The sequence below is a fragment of the Argiope bruennichi genome, chromosome 1, assembly GCF_947563725.1.
Source record: "Argiope bruennichi chromosome 1, qqArgBrue1.1, whole genome shotgun sequence".
NCBI lineage: Eukaryota > Metazoa > Arthropoda > Arachnida > Araneae > Araneidae > Argiope > Argiope bruennichi.
The window spans coordinates 70,010,687-70,030,101 of NC_079151.1; the positions used below are offsets into that span (position 1 = coordinate 70,010,687).

General features: G+C 29.0%; 1 protein-coding gene across 1 annotated transcript in view; it reads left to right on the forward strand.

Moving 5' to 3' along the window:
* LOC129959701 (cartilage oligomeric matrix protein-like) overlaps nt 1-19,415 on the forward strand; it is a 594,738-nt gene that overhangs the window by 317,611 nt on the left and 257,712 nt on the right. The window contains exon 3 of the mRNA XM_056072616.1: nt 10,075-10,304. Coding sequence (XP_055928591.1) covers nt 10,075-10,304 — 230 coding nt within the window. The remainder of the gene's footprint in view (nt 1-10,074; nt 10,305-19,415) is intronic.

A 19,415-nucleotide genomic window follows, 5' to 3' on the forward strand; every position in this document is an offset into this window, starting at 1 on the left:
AGGCACTTTTCTTTTAATATAGAGAATGAATTATATCACCCTGACTTATATAAAAAAAGAAAGAAAAAATTATGCAAAGACGGGTTAATTCAATTAAGATATTTTCTTTAGAAAGGAAACTATACAAAGAAAAAAGGACATCTTATATCACAATTCCACTTTCCTATTCTTTTGCAACTAGGATAACTTTTCCAAATGTTTTCAACACTGATCCGATTGAAATCGTGACAGGTATTTCAGAAAAGAATACATCTCCAAATGGAATAAAAACCTCGTTTCTGTTATGTGTTTCCGAGGTATACGGAGCATGAGCTATTAAATTTCTTGTGGCTTTGTTTTGAAGTCGCGAATAAATGAATAAAAAATGTAGGAGTGGATGCTTCAATATTTCAGAAACAATAAACCAGATCCTTTTTCAAAATAGATAAAAAAAATGGAACCTTAAAAAAATAGAAAAATAGAAGACCATTGGAAATTCTACGGCCTCTGACAGAATAGAACAAAAGAGACAAGTGAGAAATCGTTGCCATGCCAGAAAAGGAATTTTTGCTGAAAACTAAAGCTGATTTGTGACGCGTTCAAGATGATAGACTGCTGCGCCATCTTGTTTCGACATTTTGTTTTCGATCTACGGGGCCGATATTTTCTTTGCGGGACTGCGTCAGTGTTTCTGGTAAAGAAATATTGAATAAAATAACATCTTTATGGAAAAGTGGAAGACACCTTAATCTTTTTCTGCGAAAAAAAATGTTTTTTTTTACTGCTTTATTTCAAAAGTAAAATATTCTCTGAAGCCTTCTAATATAATAACTTAGGAATTAAAAAAAGTAAATTTTTAGAGTTCGATTTGGAATCATTTAAATCGTTACGTTCAAAATTGTTGGGAAAAAAATACAATTTTATATTTTGAAAACGATTTCTTTTTACATGATATTCTATTTTTTACTTTTTAAAAAGATATATAGTAAAAAGTTGATGGCAATATCTCTTTGTAGAATATCGTTTGTTTTCTCATTTTATCTATGCATTTTATTCTTTAATAGTTACGCTTGAATACTTTTAAAATTTTTCACCATATATTTAATTAATTTTCTTGGGAAGTTATTTTTAAAACTTGCTGATGGAGATTTGTAAATAATATATTTTTTTATTCAGATTTGCTGAAACTCCTTGATTTACATATTTCATAAAATCAAAACATTAAGCTTTTTTGAAATACCAAACATATTCTCTCTTTAATATTGCATAATATCTTTTTTTAAAGCTTTTTTTAACAATCTAACTGGACATTCTTTAATTGGATGAAATTTTAATAATAGCTTCAAAGATTTTTGATGCAGTGTACTTACATTTTTTTAAAATTTGAAAAAAAAAATACCTGCAATAGTTTAGGAAAAACAGGCGTTTCATAAAAATATCAATAAAAATCATTAAATTTTTAAAATATAATATGCATGGAATTTTCTTCTTCATTTAAGCTCTAGAATAGAATGAAAATTTCCTCCTATTAAAAATTCCATTTTTAAAGAGAATATATTATCATTTGACGCATTGCCAATGATTTCTGAGAAACTTACCAGTGAATCAAATTTCGAAATATGTGTATAACATCGTAATAAAAAAAATTTCTTCAAATTAAAAAAAAAATTGTTAACATTTTTATTTGTTTAAAAATTTCTTTTATTTCAATCAAGTTGTGTGCGTTTTTTAAAAATATTTCTCTAAAAACTATAAATGGAAGACAATTGTTTTATGCAAAGATTGATTGATTTTATCATGCTTCAAAGATTTGACACCGAATTGAAACGAAATGATGTGAATTTACTCCTTATTGTTACTATACTTAGCTCAATAACACGAATAATATACCAACATTATTTGAGAGCTTGGATTAAATTAGCTCATTTATGCTAATGAACTACTATGCTTTAAAAAAAAGTGTTAATAATAGATTATGTTCTTTCTTTCTTTTTCTAATTATCATGGAGATAAAACAGAGATATTTCCATAAAAAAAGATTGAATTGTATGATAGTTTATATGAATTTCATAAAAACATTTGAATAATAGATAATACCAAAATAAAAATTCCGAGTATTGCATGCATCTTTCATTTTATGTAAACATATTTACGAATACATCCTGGTATATTCTATTTCCACAAAGTATGTTTTTGATTTGAGTGGAAACAGATTTGAGCATTCTGCGTTTCTGTTTCTTCGTTGAAATGCCACTGACTGTTATTTCCAAGAGAGGAAATATTAAGGAGTCGTTTTTATTTGTCATCCTGTTTTAACGATACTCAGTATTGAAAGTAATATGAAGCTTGTATATATTTATAGAAATGGCAAAAGCTTTCAGAGTAAAGATTTTATATGCGTGTATATTTGAGGTTTCTGAAGTGTATTCCATAAACATATTCATTTTGTTGTGTAACTCTATCACTATCATTTCTTTTGAGAATTCAAAATTCAAAGAAATTCTTTCCCACGCAGCTTTTCACTTCTGGTATCTTATTTAACTATGTTTTTTTTTTTAAATTTGCGTTAAATTTCATCTTATTTTGGGTTTTGTTAGAATTGCTTAAAGCATTGAACCATATGTTTAATTTAAAAACATTCTTTTTTTTAAATTTGTACTCCAAAATTATTTCTCGAAATATTTCTTATAAGCTTTTAGTTAACTTGAAAGAGGCATTTCAGAAGAGGCATATTTAGATATAGTTTGACAAGCAGAATATTTAAATTTATATATTTTTACTTCAGAATTTTGAAAATGATATTATAATAGCCTTCTTCAATGATTTGCCTGGAATATAAGTTGGATTTGATTTTATTCCTTTTTGCAAACTTGATGTTTATGATTTCTTCAATAAAGTATTTCTAAACTCCGAATTGAGATAGAAATTTAAGTAGAAAATAATTTAACTCTGTTATACATGTTATTTGGATACATAATCTTTCTTAATAAAGTCGATTTAAAATTGAAAACTATAATATAATGAATGTAACCGTACATATGTACCTGCTCATTGTATAATGCTTATAATTTCGCTTTATTATTCTTCATGTGTTGTATCAGGCACACACACATACACTTTTTCTTTAAAAATAACAGAAATAGATAGTAAAACATGCATATTCATATATTTTTTTGTGATATAAATTTATTTGTTCGGAAAATTTTCATCAATTTTCCGATTTTTTTTTCTTTATGAAAATAAACTTTTATCATACAAAATAAATTTTTTTTCCAATCGATCTGAAACATTCGGCAATTTTGTATTCTTTGTTATATGAATATAAACAAAAACATTCTTTTTTCATTTAAAAAAAATTATCCATATTATCCAAATAAACTTCCGGTATAAATTTCTGATTTTTCTTTCTAAAATCTTGCGCAAACATAGAGAAATGCGAAAGAGGACTAAAGTATAACTTCTTAAATGGTAGTTTATTTCGTAATCGGGTGCTTTTTATGAGGAGGAAGAAATTATTTATTTAAAGGCGTGAAAATAGTCGGTATGTATTAAAATTTTACCATGTTATCATTTTTAATAGCACATAAACAAGGCTAAAATTTTACTATTTGATTGTTCAATATTCTAAAAACTTTATTTTGATAAAATATTATTAGAATTCTAATTATATTATTCTAATTAATATAGAAAATTTAATTAATTTCATATTTATTATATGGTTTTTTCCGTCGCTATGTAAGGATATTTTAAACGCTTGACCGAAAATCATTAGAGGCCTTTATATCTACATTCGAAATTTCGATTTCTTGGTCGCCATATGTTCGCTGATTTAATTTATGTTGACTTTTTTTGTCCAAATTTTTTGTTCAGGTATGGAAATTTAACGAGAAAATGGCTACTAGATGTCTACCATGTTTTAAAATTACGAAGATGATTCTCTTGTCCGTGAAAAAAAAGGAAAAAAAGAAAGGAAAAAAGAATCCTTGTAGATCGTGTTTATATTAATAAATTATATATCTTCAGAACTCAAAGTAAAGAAGTATACTAGCCAATTTTCACCCGGTGACCAATTACCATTAATATTTGAGTGAAATGATCTAAACTAAAACTCTTATAAAATCTTACATGTAAAATTATATACTAATATCTAGGGGACCAAGTTCACTCGGCAGCTTTTTTTCCTTTGTCAATCTTACCTCATCTCGCATCCATTAGCGCCATCTCACAAAATGTTGAGGTACCAGCAGGTTATAATTCTATGGCAACAAAGAAAGTACCACAAAAACTTACGAGATGGCGCTATATGACATTGTCAGCATAAAAGCAAATAGAAGGCTCTGATAATTAATTATTAAAAAAAAGCTCTAATAGTCAGTTATTACAAAAATGTTTTTTTTGTGTGGGTGTACGGAATCCCGTTTAATCAGGAAAGGCACCTATATAGATAAATTTAAAAAGCAAACCTTATCTAAATACAAAATTTAATCCAAATCGTCGGAGCTGTACCCAAGATACACAAAATAAATAAATTTATATATATACAAGAATTGCATGTTTAAAAGTTATAAAATAAACGAAATCTAACTAAATTGCAAAAGCGGAATCGGACATGAGAAAAATGCATGGGAGTCAGAAGCCCTAATCACTACTCCATCTCTTATATGCTCATACAGATCATGTATGGCCACATGTCAATATTTAGTTATTAAAAGTTGTGTGTGTAAAATCACAGAAGATACCCCTATATAGGTAATCTTAAAAAGCAAAATCTAAATTAAATATAAAATTTGATCCAAATCATTAGAGCCGTTTCCGAGATACACGAAATATATATATATATACAAGAACTGCACGTTTAAAATTATAAGATACCGTTTCTGGTCATTAACTTTTATGAAGACTATATTAAGTTCCGTTTGTTATTATGAGTATTTTCAAAAGTAACCTAAATGTCTTTTTAAACTAAATCTCTTTTAAACTCAATGCATGTAAAAGTACACAAGTCAGTTTCCACCTAATGACTGATATGTCCCCATAAATATTTGCATGAAATGATCTAGATGCGTATCTTCTAACTCATAAAAGAGCAGAATCTAGTTTCCGTTTATAGGCAAGAAGAGATATTTGAATAAGTCTGTATCATGCAAAAAAATACTTTAAAGATAATGAGTGCCAGAGGATTAATTTCCTGCAATACTGGTATTTAATTTACCCGAAGAATGAGATCAAAATGAGTCTTTTGTTATAGTTTGAGCAGAGCTGAGCTTTTTATTCCCAAATCTAAACATCAGAATTAACTGAATGATTCCGACAGATGCGGAATTACTTTTCTCAGCTATTCCGTTTCAAAAGCATCTCGAGAACATTCATCATAAAGAAAACTATTCCTTAATTACTTCAGAAACGGAGTGTCCTAATACCAAGGCTAAGAGATTTCTCCCCTAATGACTCGTCTCTTTGTTTTGCTAGTTTACGAGCTCTGGATTGCTGTTTTCTCATCGATAGTGCCACTCTCAATAATCTCAATCGTTCTTTGAATCATAATCACAAAAATAATCTTTCTTAATTACCTTTTACATTGCCATTTGGTTATTAGAAGGTTAATCAGTCAGGTCTTTGTTTCCGGGGGTAGTTGCGTTTGATTATTTTCGACGGGGAGGCTTTGAGATTCCGTTCCTTTTTGAGAGGCAGATGGGAAGAGTGAATCGAATGTAATTTAAAATCCATTCAAAATCGTTTATTATCTGTGTTGGATCATATTCTTTTCGGAAATGGTCGGTATTTCTTTTGGATGTGTTTGTAAAGATGCTATTTTAAGTAAATTCCTTCAAAAACCCGTGATCTGTGTTTCTGGGAATGTATTAAAATAGTTTTGTTCGTGATTGTTTCGCTATAATGCCAAGAAGTTCTTTAGTTTTGAGATTTGGAATTTTAAGTCTGTTTAGAAGTCTTTCTCTGAATCATTTTGATGATGTTCCTTTATTAATGGGATTCAATTATGAGTGGAATTTGTTAAAAATTTTGGAATCATCAGGATGGAAACGTTTTTGCTTTAAACTGACCATGCTTTTCATAAAATTGTTCTATTTTCTCGACAGGTTATATAATTGAACTGGAACGGATATATATTTAAACATATAAGCGAACAAGAGAATAATAATTTGAACAGAAAATTACTTTTCAAAGTAGCGTTAGGCTTGATTGTGACCATACATAGAAAGTTCGAACCTGGATCAGACGACGATAATGGTACTTGAAGCGGCATTCTCCTCCCTTTCCAAATTTCTATATCACATCAGTAAGATGACATTTAATTTGACATTGGTCAATATTTTACGCAAAGCAGATCTTTCATGAAATCGAACTTCGAGTTCACAACATTCCAATGTTGAAGTTGAAACCTTACCATCAGGCAATTGAGACTCTCTATACCTTGAGGAAATTTTTCTCCAAATCTGACATATTTGGAGATAAATAAAATTTTTCTACTTAAATGAAATAGCATACGTTTATTTCAATGTGAAAAAAAGAAGTTGAAATATTTTTATGTTTTATTCGGTGAGAGCCGGATAAATAAATGTATTTTTAAAAACTACTAATAAAAATTTACTAAAATCTTTAATGCTTATTTTTTTTACTTTTCACAACATCTGAAATAATTGTTTAATTATAGGAAATAATTTTTTCAAAAGTAAATTTCAATAAAACCTTTGTATATTTTTAAGTAACTAGCATAGTAATAAAAGTTCTTATAACTAACTTTGATGATTAGGAATTTTATAGTACTAATGCAATTACTTAAAAGTTATTGTATTGTTCAAAGTGCTTAGAACAAGTGCTTTGAAGTCTACCCCAAATGTTTTATGGAAGAGACTTCAACTGATCACATTATTATTTGTCTGGGCTACTAAAAGCAGGATTTCTTTGGCAATCTATTGTTAGTATTGAACTTTTTCAAGACGCGCAGTTTCATAGACTTGTTATAACTCTGCTGCTCTTGGATATATGCAATAACAACAATACTTAAAAGTTATAATTTTAAACTTTATTTAAGATCATATTAACTAATTAACAAATAGTATTGAAATCAATAATTAAATTTTAAAATCAAAGATTTATCCTAAGTGATAGGATATACATTTATTGCCTAATTAGACGTCTCTTATTTTATTTGATGCATGCGTATGCAAGAAAGCATTTAATTAAAAATATTTTTAATCGCTATCTGATGAGTTGATAGTGTGTGAGCAGTAGAACTGAGTTATTGATTGGAATTCATTGAATTATTTTTTAAGTATTTTAATAAGCAAAACAAGTTCAAAGTTTACCATGAAGTACATTGATTGTTTAAAAGGAAATAAAATATCTTCTTCACATTCTTCATCATCGTTTAAATCAGTATCAGACATTTTATCTTCAATTAATTCATCAGTAGTGGATAGTTCCGCAAACCATGATCAAAGTTCACATACTTTGTAAATTCATTAGAAACCAGCGCAGAAAGCGATGCATAATCAAAATTTTGCACATTTTTTTTTGTCTTATAAACATGGTAATCAATCAATCACGACATATAAATGCAAAACAAATAAATGAAGCTTTTACTACACTTAGCTTTATAAATGAAGTGAATAGAGATATTCTAAAATTCTAGTTTATGCAAGTTTCAACATGCAAACTTGCATAGCACAGTAATCGTTCTTATTACCCATCGTCGAATAAACAAACTTTGCGCATTCAGACGTATCAAACACAAACGTATGAGCATTTCAGATTGTGTCATTGAACGTTTTTATAGCTGCATTTAATTCTGTGCTTCGCTTAGCTAATTTATGACAAACTATTCTAAGAAATGCTTGGAAGAGAGCTCTCCATTTTTGTCAGAAGAAATAAAATGTAAAACAAACCGGTTTGACAGAAATGGGAGTCAAAACAAATTTTCATCAAGCCGAAAATAAGCTTAATGTGTTGACTGCCGTGAGAGATTTGGGATTCACTCTTGCTGTATAATTGTAACGAATCATTTTTCTTATTAAATGGCTCTTTCTCTATTTACGAGATAGCAAAGAAGAGACAATCTAATTAGATAGATGATCAGAATGTCAATCATGAGTCGTGGTTCTGAGCATTTTTATCATTGATAGATAAGCAATCACTATGACTTATATATGGAAACTCAATGTTCGTCTCTTCCAAAACTATAATCTTATAAAAATTGTTTTAAAACTTAAAAAAATTGCATTATTAAATGATATCAGTTTCATTTCCGTGAATTTCTTTCTTAACTTTCAATATTTTTTTTTATGTAGTTTGATACACATTCTGTAACAATGTATTTATTTTGTAGTATTAAAATTAAAATGTAAAAAAATTCTTCTCGACAAGCTGAAGGCAAAAGTGGATTCTTTTACATCTGAGTTACTATGTGGCAACATAAATTGTTAATATTAGAAACAGTCAAAATTAGGCCTTGAAAATCACATTTTAGCCCTAACTTCTAAGATATTGCAGTTATTGAAAATATTTAAATACAAAAGTTTCTTAGCGGTAATTAGGCAGTTGGATTTATTTTTCTTTTTTCAAAATTAAGAAAATTATAGAGGAATGAAAATTTCACTCCCATAACCGTTTCCACCCCTTTTGAGCTTTCAATGTTTCAAACTCATCCACGATTTTGATATTTATAACAACATATATTCCCTTAACACATATACACATACGAACGCACGTACTTGAATGAAAAACTTTTCAATTTGCACTCGAAATAGTTTGTGACAGACTGATTAAATTTAATTAAAGTTTTTAAGTCTTACCCAATAATTAAATGATATTTTTAAAGGCATTTCAAATTGATAGTTTAATAATCTAAAAAGTTAATAAGCTAGACGATTAAACTAATAGTCAAAGGTCACAATAAATCATTAAATTAATTTCAGTATATGCCGCACTTTACTAAATATGACATTCCGGTATCTATGCGTTGGAATTTCTAGCTTTAAACAGACGTTAGCTTGAAATGTAATGGCAATTTTATATTAGAAGCAACTGTAATTTAATTTGCCAGCTGAGATTTCATGTTTCCAATTCTTGAGAACCTAAGACACCTTATAAATTAATTTAGCACTCTTCACTATTATTACATTGATTAGAAACAGAATACTTTTCATGAATTGCTGTTTCTGGATTTGATGAAATTTGAATAGTTTAAGCTCTATGAGATATTATAAATTAGCTAACTATTCATATTAGGTACCTTTAAAATATTTTGAAAACATTTATTGCAAATCACTTTTCTAACGAGAATGGGAAATAGTTTTAGAGATATACATCAAATTATTTTTATTCAATAATTTATATTGTAATAGTCGGATAATGTATTATTTTATTGCTGTTAAATATTATAGCAATAAAAATTTATGATGGCATAAAATTCACAATTTTTTTACTACTGCTACATTAATATCACTTATAACTGATGAAACAGTATCATCTTAGAATATATGATTTTAAACTGGTTCTGACTAGTTTCATTTTTATACTGCCATTATAAAACGAAATATTATTTATACCCCTCTAAAAGTATTTTAATTTAAAGCGAGGTACTTTAGAAAGAATTAACTAGGTACTCTTATTCCAATTTAAAATTTTACAATCACAACTTTTGTAGTTATAATAACTAAACCGAGAATAAAATCCTATAAGCGAAACTTTAAATATTATTATTATAATATATATACAAATTAATTGCTCTTGATGACAACATTAAAATGAACAACGGACGAATTTTTGCTCTTCTGTCTCCAGTGACCATTGTTAGGAAGGACTAGAGTTTGTCTTTTCGATTTTTATACTCCTTTCAAAGTATGAAAATTTATTGTATTTTAGTTTTAAATGAGTTAATTAGGTACATTTGTTGAAATCCTAAATTTTTTGAACATAGCTTTTATTATAACTAAATTGAAAAGAATATCTTCAAGTAGGTTTTATAGTAGTGCTATTTACTCTCGGTGTTTTGACAAAATGTACTAGATAATTGCTCTGTTGATACCATCATTGAGACGAACAATGGGTAATTTTTATTTCTTTTCTTTTCAGTTACCATTGCGACAAAGGAATGGGGTCGAGTACGTCTTCAACACCTACCCGTGAAAGGACTGAGTGAAAGAAGTTATCACAAGGGTTTGTTCTTACATGTGACGCCCAGTACTCCGGATGGTATGTCCCGAATGCAGATATACCTGGACTGTAAATGGCAAGGATACTTCATGATGCCGCTATCACTATATCAAATGGCGAAGGAGGCAGCTGGAAACAAACTACGAGCGGTAAGTGATTCGTATTTACATTCAGCTGCAATTCAAGTTAACATCATTGTAGTGAAAAATCACTGGTTGTGATTTGTGGTCACGCGTGTTTAAATAGTTCTGTATTTGATCACAGTGCGTTTTAAAGTAAATATAGTGAGTGATTCAAAAGTCCGTTAATATTTATAAAATTCAATAATTCGTGTAATAATGTAGATAGAGAGGTAAAAATTGACACACATGCTTAAAATGACATGGGATTTTATTGAAACCAAACAAAAGGTGTAAAAACTGGTGGAAGATGACGATTGGTTGTATAATGTGCAATGGACCAACGAAGCCTATTTCACACTCTGAGGGTCTGTCAACTCCCACACTGCAGAATGTGAATTACCGAATATCCTAAAACTGTCGTGAAAACCCCATTGCATAATGAGAAAGTCACAGTGTAGTGTGGATTTACCAAATCTATCATGAGCAGATTTTTTTTTCTTTGACTTGTTCTGCTTTTCAGAAGGTGATCACGACGAATGCGAGGTACTCCGATATTTTACAGAATCTCCTCATCCCTAGCCTGGCTGATAAACAGCTGCTGGCAGGTGCGACTTTTATGTAAGATGGTTTTCCACCTCATATTGCTATACATGTGAAAGATTTCTTGCACATATCTTTTGGTCAGGATCGCGTTCTGAGCCATCATTTTCGTAATGCGTGGCCTTCCAGGTCCCCAGATCTTAATTCGTGTGACTGTTGATTGTGGGGTTATCTAAAGTCATAAGGCTACTGCGACCTTCCGATCTCATTAAGGATGCTAAAAGACAACATCCGACAACAATTTCTCATCACACCTACAGATATGCTGTAGAGTGCTGTTTATAATATTGTCCCTCGACTACAGGTATTTTTGGTGAACGATGGCTGACAGTCGAGTATTTATTATAAAGAACAAAATCTTTGTTAAAAATCAGTCGTTTTGTTAATCATTGCTTTTTGTTAGCATATGAAGCGCCATCTGCTGGTTATTTTTTGCCCGTTTTTGGATTTTAATAAAACCCTATGTCATTTCAAGCATATGCGGAGAAAGGCAACGATCAGTATTAATATGCGAAATATATTTATTAAGATTGCAAGGATAAAACATTACTAAACTAACATAGAACAGATAAAAATATACATGAGCGTGAGCGGTACGTCTTACCGTCTCACCATCAAGATCTCGTCTGCCACTTATGGCGGGAAAGTATCATGTGATCAATGACGCAACATGCGCCAGACAGGATATGAGATGTGTTAGCAGCTTCCACATCGGTCATCATGAACGGACAGGCGACCTTGCCTTAAGGTATACAGTACATTGAAGTAAACGTATTATAAAACAAACAGAAAATACAGAAAAAATAATAAGAAGCACCATTGAAATATTTACAAGATAAAACAAACAAAATAATTATACCCTCAGCGACAGCATGAATATATAGCAATGCAATAGCGTTCACTGGAAATATCGAATTACTAATTAAAAATAAAAATAATATTAGTATTGAACATATAAAAATATAATAACACAAGATAAGTAGAGAAAAAAAATCAAAGTCTTCTTTCGTCCAAATACACACACACACAAAAGAAGGAAAATAGTTGTCTTTTTCTTTAATTAGTGTTCAGTTTTTTTTTCTTTTGAAAAACAATTTAAGTGATATGTTCCATATTGCTGGACCATACATTCTGCAATCGAGAGTACTGAACATTTTCGCATTTTGAAGACGATCTAAAATGTCATCAATTAACGGTAGTGGATAATGATCTTTAACTAATTTACGATTTAATTTTCTATAATCTATACAGAGTCTATGTTTTCCATCTTTCTTACGAACTACCACAACTTGACTAGCATAATGTGAAGAACATGGTTCCATGGTTCCATTTTTTTAACCATTCGTCTATCTAATAGCGTGGGAGTATCGGCAAAAATGGTCATTATAAAACTGTTAGTTTCAATAGGATCATCAGATTTAGAAATTTTGGAAAATACAACACCGTGAGGTTTAATTGTCAAATTTTTCTGATTTAATTAGATCGCAACCAATTAGATCATAAGTAGTACAGTTATTAGGTATCATAGAAACAGAAACTGGAAAACTTTGTTTATCAATAATAATTTCAGATTCAAAGAAACCTATTATTTTAGTTCGGGAAAAACCGAATCCAGTTAGAGTTGTCTTGTTATTCGTCAACGGGGGCAATTCTAGTTTAATCCATGCAGAATATTTGAGAAGCATTGACAAACCACCAGTATCGACTAATCCGGAAAATGTATTATTAAAAGTAACAACTTCTTTACACATATTCGATGGAGAAGACAATAAATGTGCAGTGTTGACATTATCATGTGGGGTAGAACTGTTATTCCGAGTAATATAAGGTGAAAATCGTAAGATTTACGTCCGAAAAGATTACAAGAAAGACATTTGGGACTACGAGAACGATTAGGGCAAGATTTTGAGATATGTCCAAAATCTTTACAATTAAAACAACGCATCTTACTGTTAGTCGGATTACTAAGATTCTATTTTGATTCTCTTTATTGGATAGGAATTTTATGAATTCTGTTAGCAGCTCCCACACATATATGTCAATTTTTACCTCTCTATCAACATAATTCCTTAAATTATTGAAGTTTCAAATATTAACTGACTTTTAAATCCCTTGTTATAATAGAAACTCTGTATTTTTTTTTCTTTTAATGCACTTGCTTCATAAATCGATATTGCTTTGAGAAGAATTCAAAACTTAAAATGAAAATGGTTAATTTCTTCTACTAAAGTTTTGAAGTGCCAGGAATGCATATGATGGCATTGTCAGAAATGCGAACATTTATAACTTCTCATATACAATGCAGTATTCTTCGATTATATTTATGGCATGGAATATACTTTGAACTGAATAGCGAGAAGTTTTGAAAATAGCCGCACAAGTCTTTCCGTGTTAAGCTCGAGCAACCTGTGTCAAGAAATATTAAAATTAAACTTAAAAGACAAACATATTAAGATAATGTTCATTGCCTGGAGCCTTATTAACAGCAGTATAATACCTGTTTAAACGTAATTAAAATATCTTGCTGGTTGGTTATACTATTTTGCATTAAATTATGGGTCAATAATCTGTATCTCTTTTCCACAAAATAGAAAATTGTTTGACAAATGAATCAAGAACATCTTTGTGCATAATATTTCAAGTCATAAGATCATTATAGCTAGCAATTCTCTTTAATTTATGTTTTATTGCGAGCGAAAATATTTTAACCTCTAGTTAATCCTGAAATTTAATTTGTCATATAATTACAGTAGTAGAGTAACTTTGTTTTGAAACAAATTACTATATATGGAAATGAACATCTCAAAGCACTCTGAAACGGCGATTTTTGCTTCTTTTAAAGAGATGATAATTGCTATGATATAAAACTAGAGACAAGAATACGGAAATAAAATTATGCATATTGTGTTACTATCCAATATTTTTTGTGATGCTATAATATGTTTAGACTTTACGGTCACTTTCTCTAATTATTTTTATATAATTCTATTGGCATCAAGGTATTTGACAGTTGTAGAGCTGACAAAAAATAGGCCTGGAATAGTATTTCGGTTTTAAAAGATGTTGCATTTAATCCCTTTGCATTAATTATCGCACCTAGACATTCCTAATCTTTTCTTTCTTTATTTGAGAATTTGAAGGAGCTCACTAAAGAGAATTTGAAGAAAATTGTATATATTTCCTCTTTAAATCTTTATATCTTGATGGTATATGAAAGTAGCGCCGTAATCAAATGCCTGTGCCTTCATTGTAAGGCTAATTTTCCTGAAGATATTCACTAAGATATGAAAAGGGCAGTAGCGATAACAGGCAACAGATTGTAAAGGTATTAGCACAAGATCTTGTACACTTTCTTCAAAATTTTGATCGATATTCTGAATGCTGCAAAATATTGTGAAGATAATAATATTAGTAGGCATTTTGTGGAGTTATTTGGGAATTAAGATTAAGTTAGATAAATTGTTTGAATTATTTTAATCAATTAAAAATATTTTCATCTTTTTTTTTTTTGGATTATTTTCGGAATCTTTGCAAGTTATTAGCAAATAAAAGATTTAGATAATGCATGAATAAAATTTAAAAAAATTAAAAATTAATCTAGGATACTGAGAACTTCTTTTTGTTTGTTAATAATTTGCAACGATTCAGACTAAATAAAATTCATTTAGGTATCAAATATGTAAATTTCCGCTCGTGCAAAATAGAAATGTTTCCAAATTAAATTAAGAAGTGTTACCTCTTCCTTTTTATGTTAATAATGGAATTTACGAAATAATTTAGATTTGAATTTTTTTGTTACATTGGATTGGAAAATTTATTTCATCAAATGTATGAGAAAGTAACCAATTAAATAAATAATTGTTTACATTTTTCAATTAATTTAAAATATTTTCATCTTATTTGGGACTGTTCTGCTTCCAATACTTATACAAGAATGCATGAATGCAATTAAAAATAATTAATTCATGAATGATATTGGGAATTATTTTTTGTCTGCAAATAACTTACAAAGATTAAAATTAAATAAAATCTATTTAATCCTGAAATATACAAATTTCCATTCATGCAAAATAGAAAAAATTGCCCAAATTGAATTAAGAAGTGTGACATCTTTATTTATATGCAAATAATTGAATTTAAATAAAAAATTAGAATTATTCGAATTTATGAAAAAATTGTAATTAGAATTACTAGCAAGTTCGCTAATAACTTGCAAAGACTAAATAAAATTCATTTAGGCACGGAATATGCAAATTTCCATTCATGCAAAATAGAAAAGTTGTTCAAATTGAATTAAGAAAAGTGATTTCATTTCTGTGCTAATACTAAAATGTATGAAAAAAATTAAATGTGAATTTTTTCTGTTACGCAATTAAAAAATCATAAATTAATCCAGGGTATTGAAAGCTACTTTTTGTTTGATAAAAACTTGAAAAGATAAGACTAAATAAAATCCATTTAGGCATCAAATACACAAATTTCCATTCGTACAAAATAGGAAAAGTTGTCCAAATTGAATTAAGAAGTGTTATTTCATTTCTGATCTAATAATTTAATTTATGAAAAAAAAAGTGTTTGAATTTTTTTTTCTTTTGTTACTTTGAATTGGAAAATTTATTTTAACAAATGCATGAGAAAATAACCAATTAAATTTATCTAAAACTAATAACAATTAAACGTTCAAAGATAAAAATTGTCAAGAGAAATTTCAAATGACAGTGGAATACAGCAATGCGGATTATTAAAATTTATGTATTTTCGATAGTCTTGTAACTTAACAATAATAAGTGTAGAAAGAAGGTTATATGGAATCAAAATATTTCGAAATATGTTATACAACATCAGTGAAAAGGTAGAAAAGATAATTTGTAAAATAAAATCTGTTAATAATGTAACTATTATACAGACTTCATGAAATGCTTTCATCCCTAAACTGGAGTTGCGTGTTATTTTCTAAAAGTTTCGCAAATCTGAACGTTTGAAATATTGCGCTAAAGTTTCTAAATAGCGCAATATTTCAAACAATTACTTCGCCGAGTAAACTCCCTTTATGCCCTCCATCCTTTGTGTCCATAAAAGTATTAAAATTACGTTGATGTGCCTGCTTTCAATTCAGTTCGTTCAGAAAAGACTGAAATGTAAGGCTATTGACGTGTTTAGCGCAGCGATTGGAAATGGTCCAGAATTGATAGCGTTTCAAGAAGTGATTTTCAAATTTGTTACATATTCAACAATGGAAATTATTTTGCAACATTTTGGAAATTGTTGACAGCGTTCATTGAATTTCTGAAAAGGAAAATGTCTTTGTTTCAATGCCTTCATTGACTATTTAAAATTTAAGAATTATTCTTTAACGTGTTCGATTGTAAAGTGCGTTTTATTTCAAAGTGTTTGCATAATTTAATAAAAACAGTAAGATATGATACAAATATATGATCTATATTTTTATTTACTGATTTGTTTTACTTAAAGCGCACATTTTAATAAGATCTCAGAAAATTTATTGCATCGAATTTATGCCTTGAGTTTTCATTTCGGAAGTATTTAAATGTTTGAAAATGATTTTCTAATTCGTACACTATCTTATGTTTAGGAGCATACATAAATGTGAATTAAAAGATATCTGAGCAGTTGTTGATGGACTGTTAATTTCATGCACGTATTGCTAAAACTGGAAGTATCTCTAAATAAAATACTTACATCCGTTATTACCTTTCCATTTATGAATTTTCATATATCTAATTATGTAGCTTTTATGACCATGCATTATTGTGCAATTCTGATTTGATATTTGTGCATCTTTTCTATCTAGGATTATTTTGCCATCTATAAATCGCCATGCTTCTTATTATGTAGTGTTTATTGTCGCTATAATATGTTGTTCTGATTGGTTTTTGTACCTCCTAAATTCCCTAACAAGTTTTCATGCTTTATTATCTTCCATCGGCGAATTTTCATGTATTTCATTATGTAACATTTATAGATGCACTTTCCTGTGTTACTCTGGCTCGTATTTTGTACTTTCTAGCTTCCCTGAAATGCTTTTTTTCATGCATCATTATCTTACCATCTATGAATCTTCATATATTTCATTATGTAGCGTTTATAATCGCACATTGCTGAGTTGCTTGTTTTTGTACCTTCTATCTTCCATAACAATTTTGCATCCATTATTATCTTGTCATCTATGAATCTTCATATATTTCATTATGTATCTTTTGTAGTTGCACATTCCTGTGTTACTCTCACTTGTATTTTGTACTTTCTAGCTTCCCTAAAATGTTTTCATGCATTATTATCTTGCCATCTATGAATCTTCATATATTTCATTATGAAGCGTTTATAATCGCACATTGCTGAGTTGCTTGTTTTTGTACCTTCTATCTTTCATAACAATTTTGCATCTATTATTATCTTGTCATCTATGAATCTTCATATATTTCATTATGTATCTTTTATAGTTGCACATTCCTGTCATATTCTGGCTTGTATTTTGTACTTTCTAGCTTCCCTAAAATGTTTTCATGCATTATTATCTTACCATCTATGAATCTTCATATATTTCATTATGTAGCGTTTATAATCGCACATTGCTAAGTTGCTTGTTTTTGTACCTTCTATCTTCCCTAACAATTTTGCATCCATTATTATCTTGCCATCTATGAATCTTCATATATTTCATTATGTATCTTTTGTAGTTGCACATTTCTGTGTTACTCTCACTTGTATTTTGTACTTTCTAGCTTCCCTAAAACGTTTTCATGCATTATTATCTTACCATATATGAATCTTCATATATTTCATTATGAAGCGTTTATAGTTGCACATTATTGTGTTACTCTGGCTTGTATTTTGTATTTTCTAGCTTCACCAAGCTTTTTCCCTCCATGATTATCTTGCTATTTAGGAATCTTCATGTAACTCGTATGTCACGTCTGTGACCAAGAGTTTTTGTGTCATTCTAGTTTGCTTTTGTTCTTCCTATGTTTTGCATTCGGTATTACCGTGCCATACATGAATCTTCATGTATCTCCTTATAAAGCTTATAATCACTCAGGGTTTTTTTTGTGCTTTTTACTATCTCAATACTGGCAATTTACATTCTGAATTTCGAATCTTGTATAATTTTAAACATCATCTCTCTTTCTCTCTATATATATTATTTGTGAGAAAATTCAATATTTTAAGTAAAAATTCTTTAATCTAAACTCTTTTTTACAACCTCGTAATTGTAAAGATCAGTTTAGTCTTTACAATTCTGAGACAAATGGTACTAAAAAAAATAGGGTCGGCTTTTTTTTTGTCAGAATTAATAGTCATTGACTTAGTTTATGTGATGGTAGAATTTTCAATTTTCCACTTTTGTATTTGAAATTTTATATAAGTTGCCAATAAATATCACTCAATTTTAATTCATTTGTTTCTTATTTATAACTTTTTTGACAAATTAATTAATGTATGTTTGTAACATATTCAATTTGTTCGCGTTTTAAAAATGATTTTCTTTCTTAACGTTAAGCTTCAAATAAGAAACCACTTTAATTTTTGAGTTACACAAGTTTTTCAAGCTTCATGTTACTGTCATGTAACTGTCTTAAATTGCTGCATAAGGAATTGGAGTTCTTAAATTTTAGTTTCCGTTTCGATTCGAAACTTAGATTTTCCTACTAATACGTTTTCCTCTTTTAGCCTGTTTTTGCTTTGAAATTCTTACCGTCGAAACTTTGTTGCATTTATCTTCAATAGTCACAGCTTGGAGTTTCAAAGTTCATCTTTAACCTTAGATATTTCAAGTCGACAAGTAAAATAAACTGATTTTTAACCTTTTGTTATGACTACATTTTTCTAAAGATTCTTCAGCTCAGCATTCTTTAATCTTTTATATACATATATGGCATACATTCAGATAGAATTGCTAAATTTATTCCATATATCTGATTTTTAGATTTGAAAACATTAAAAAAAGAAGATAATATTGGAAATATCAGTTTTAAACTCGCAATTCCAAGTATTGTAAACTTATTCTAAATTTTCCGAGTTCCAACTCTCTGAAACATTTTAAGCGTTAAAAATGTTTGAATTCACAACTTTTTAAAATGGAAAATATAACGGAAAGATTTATAAGACGAAAAGTTCCATGTTTTAAATTGATTGAAGAAAGCGTAACTTCTGCCAGCTGTTATATTTAAAAGAAGAAAAGGCGGAATAAATTCATATTATTGTGTTTACAGTCGATTGAATACATCTTTTGCCCAAAATTACACAAATGTCCGTGGTAATTTTTTTTTATTTCTGAAAGTTAAAAAAAATGTAAGTATAGCTTGTGTTGTATATCTTGATATCGACGAAACGAAAAAACATTGAGGTATATCCCGAGTTTATTTTTGAAACATATTTTTCACAATTATGGGTTCGAGCGGCAAAGTAAATTGAATCTTCAGGAAAAAAATAATTTTTCCTTACTTTCAGGTCGCTAAGAAATGATTTTCTTTTCTCCCATACGTTTCCTTCTTTTGTATGTCGCCCAACGTCTCTCTT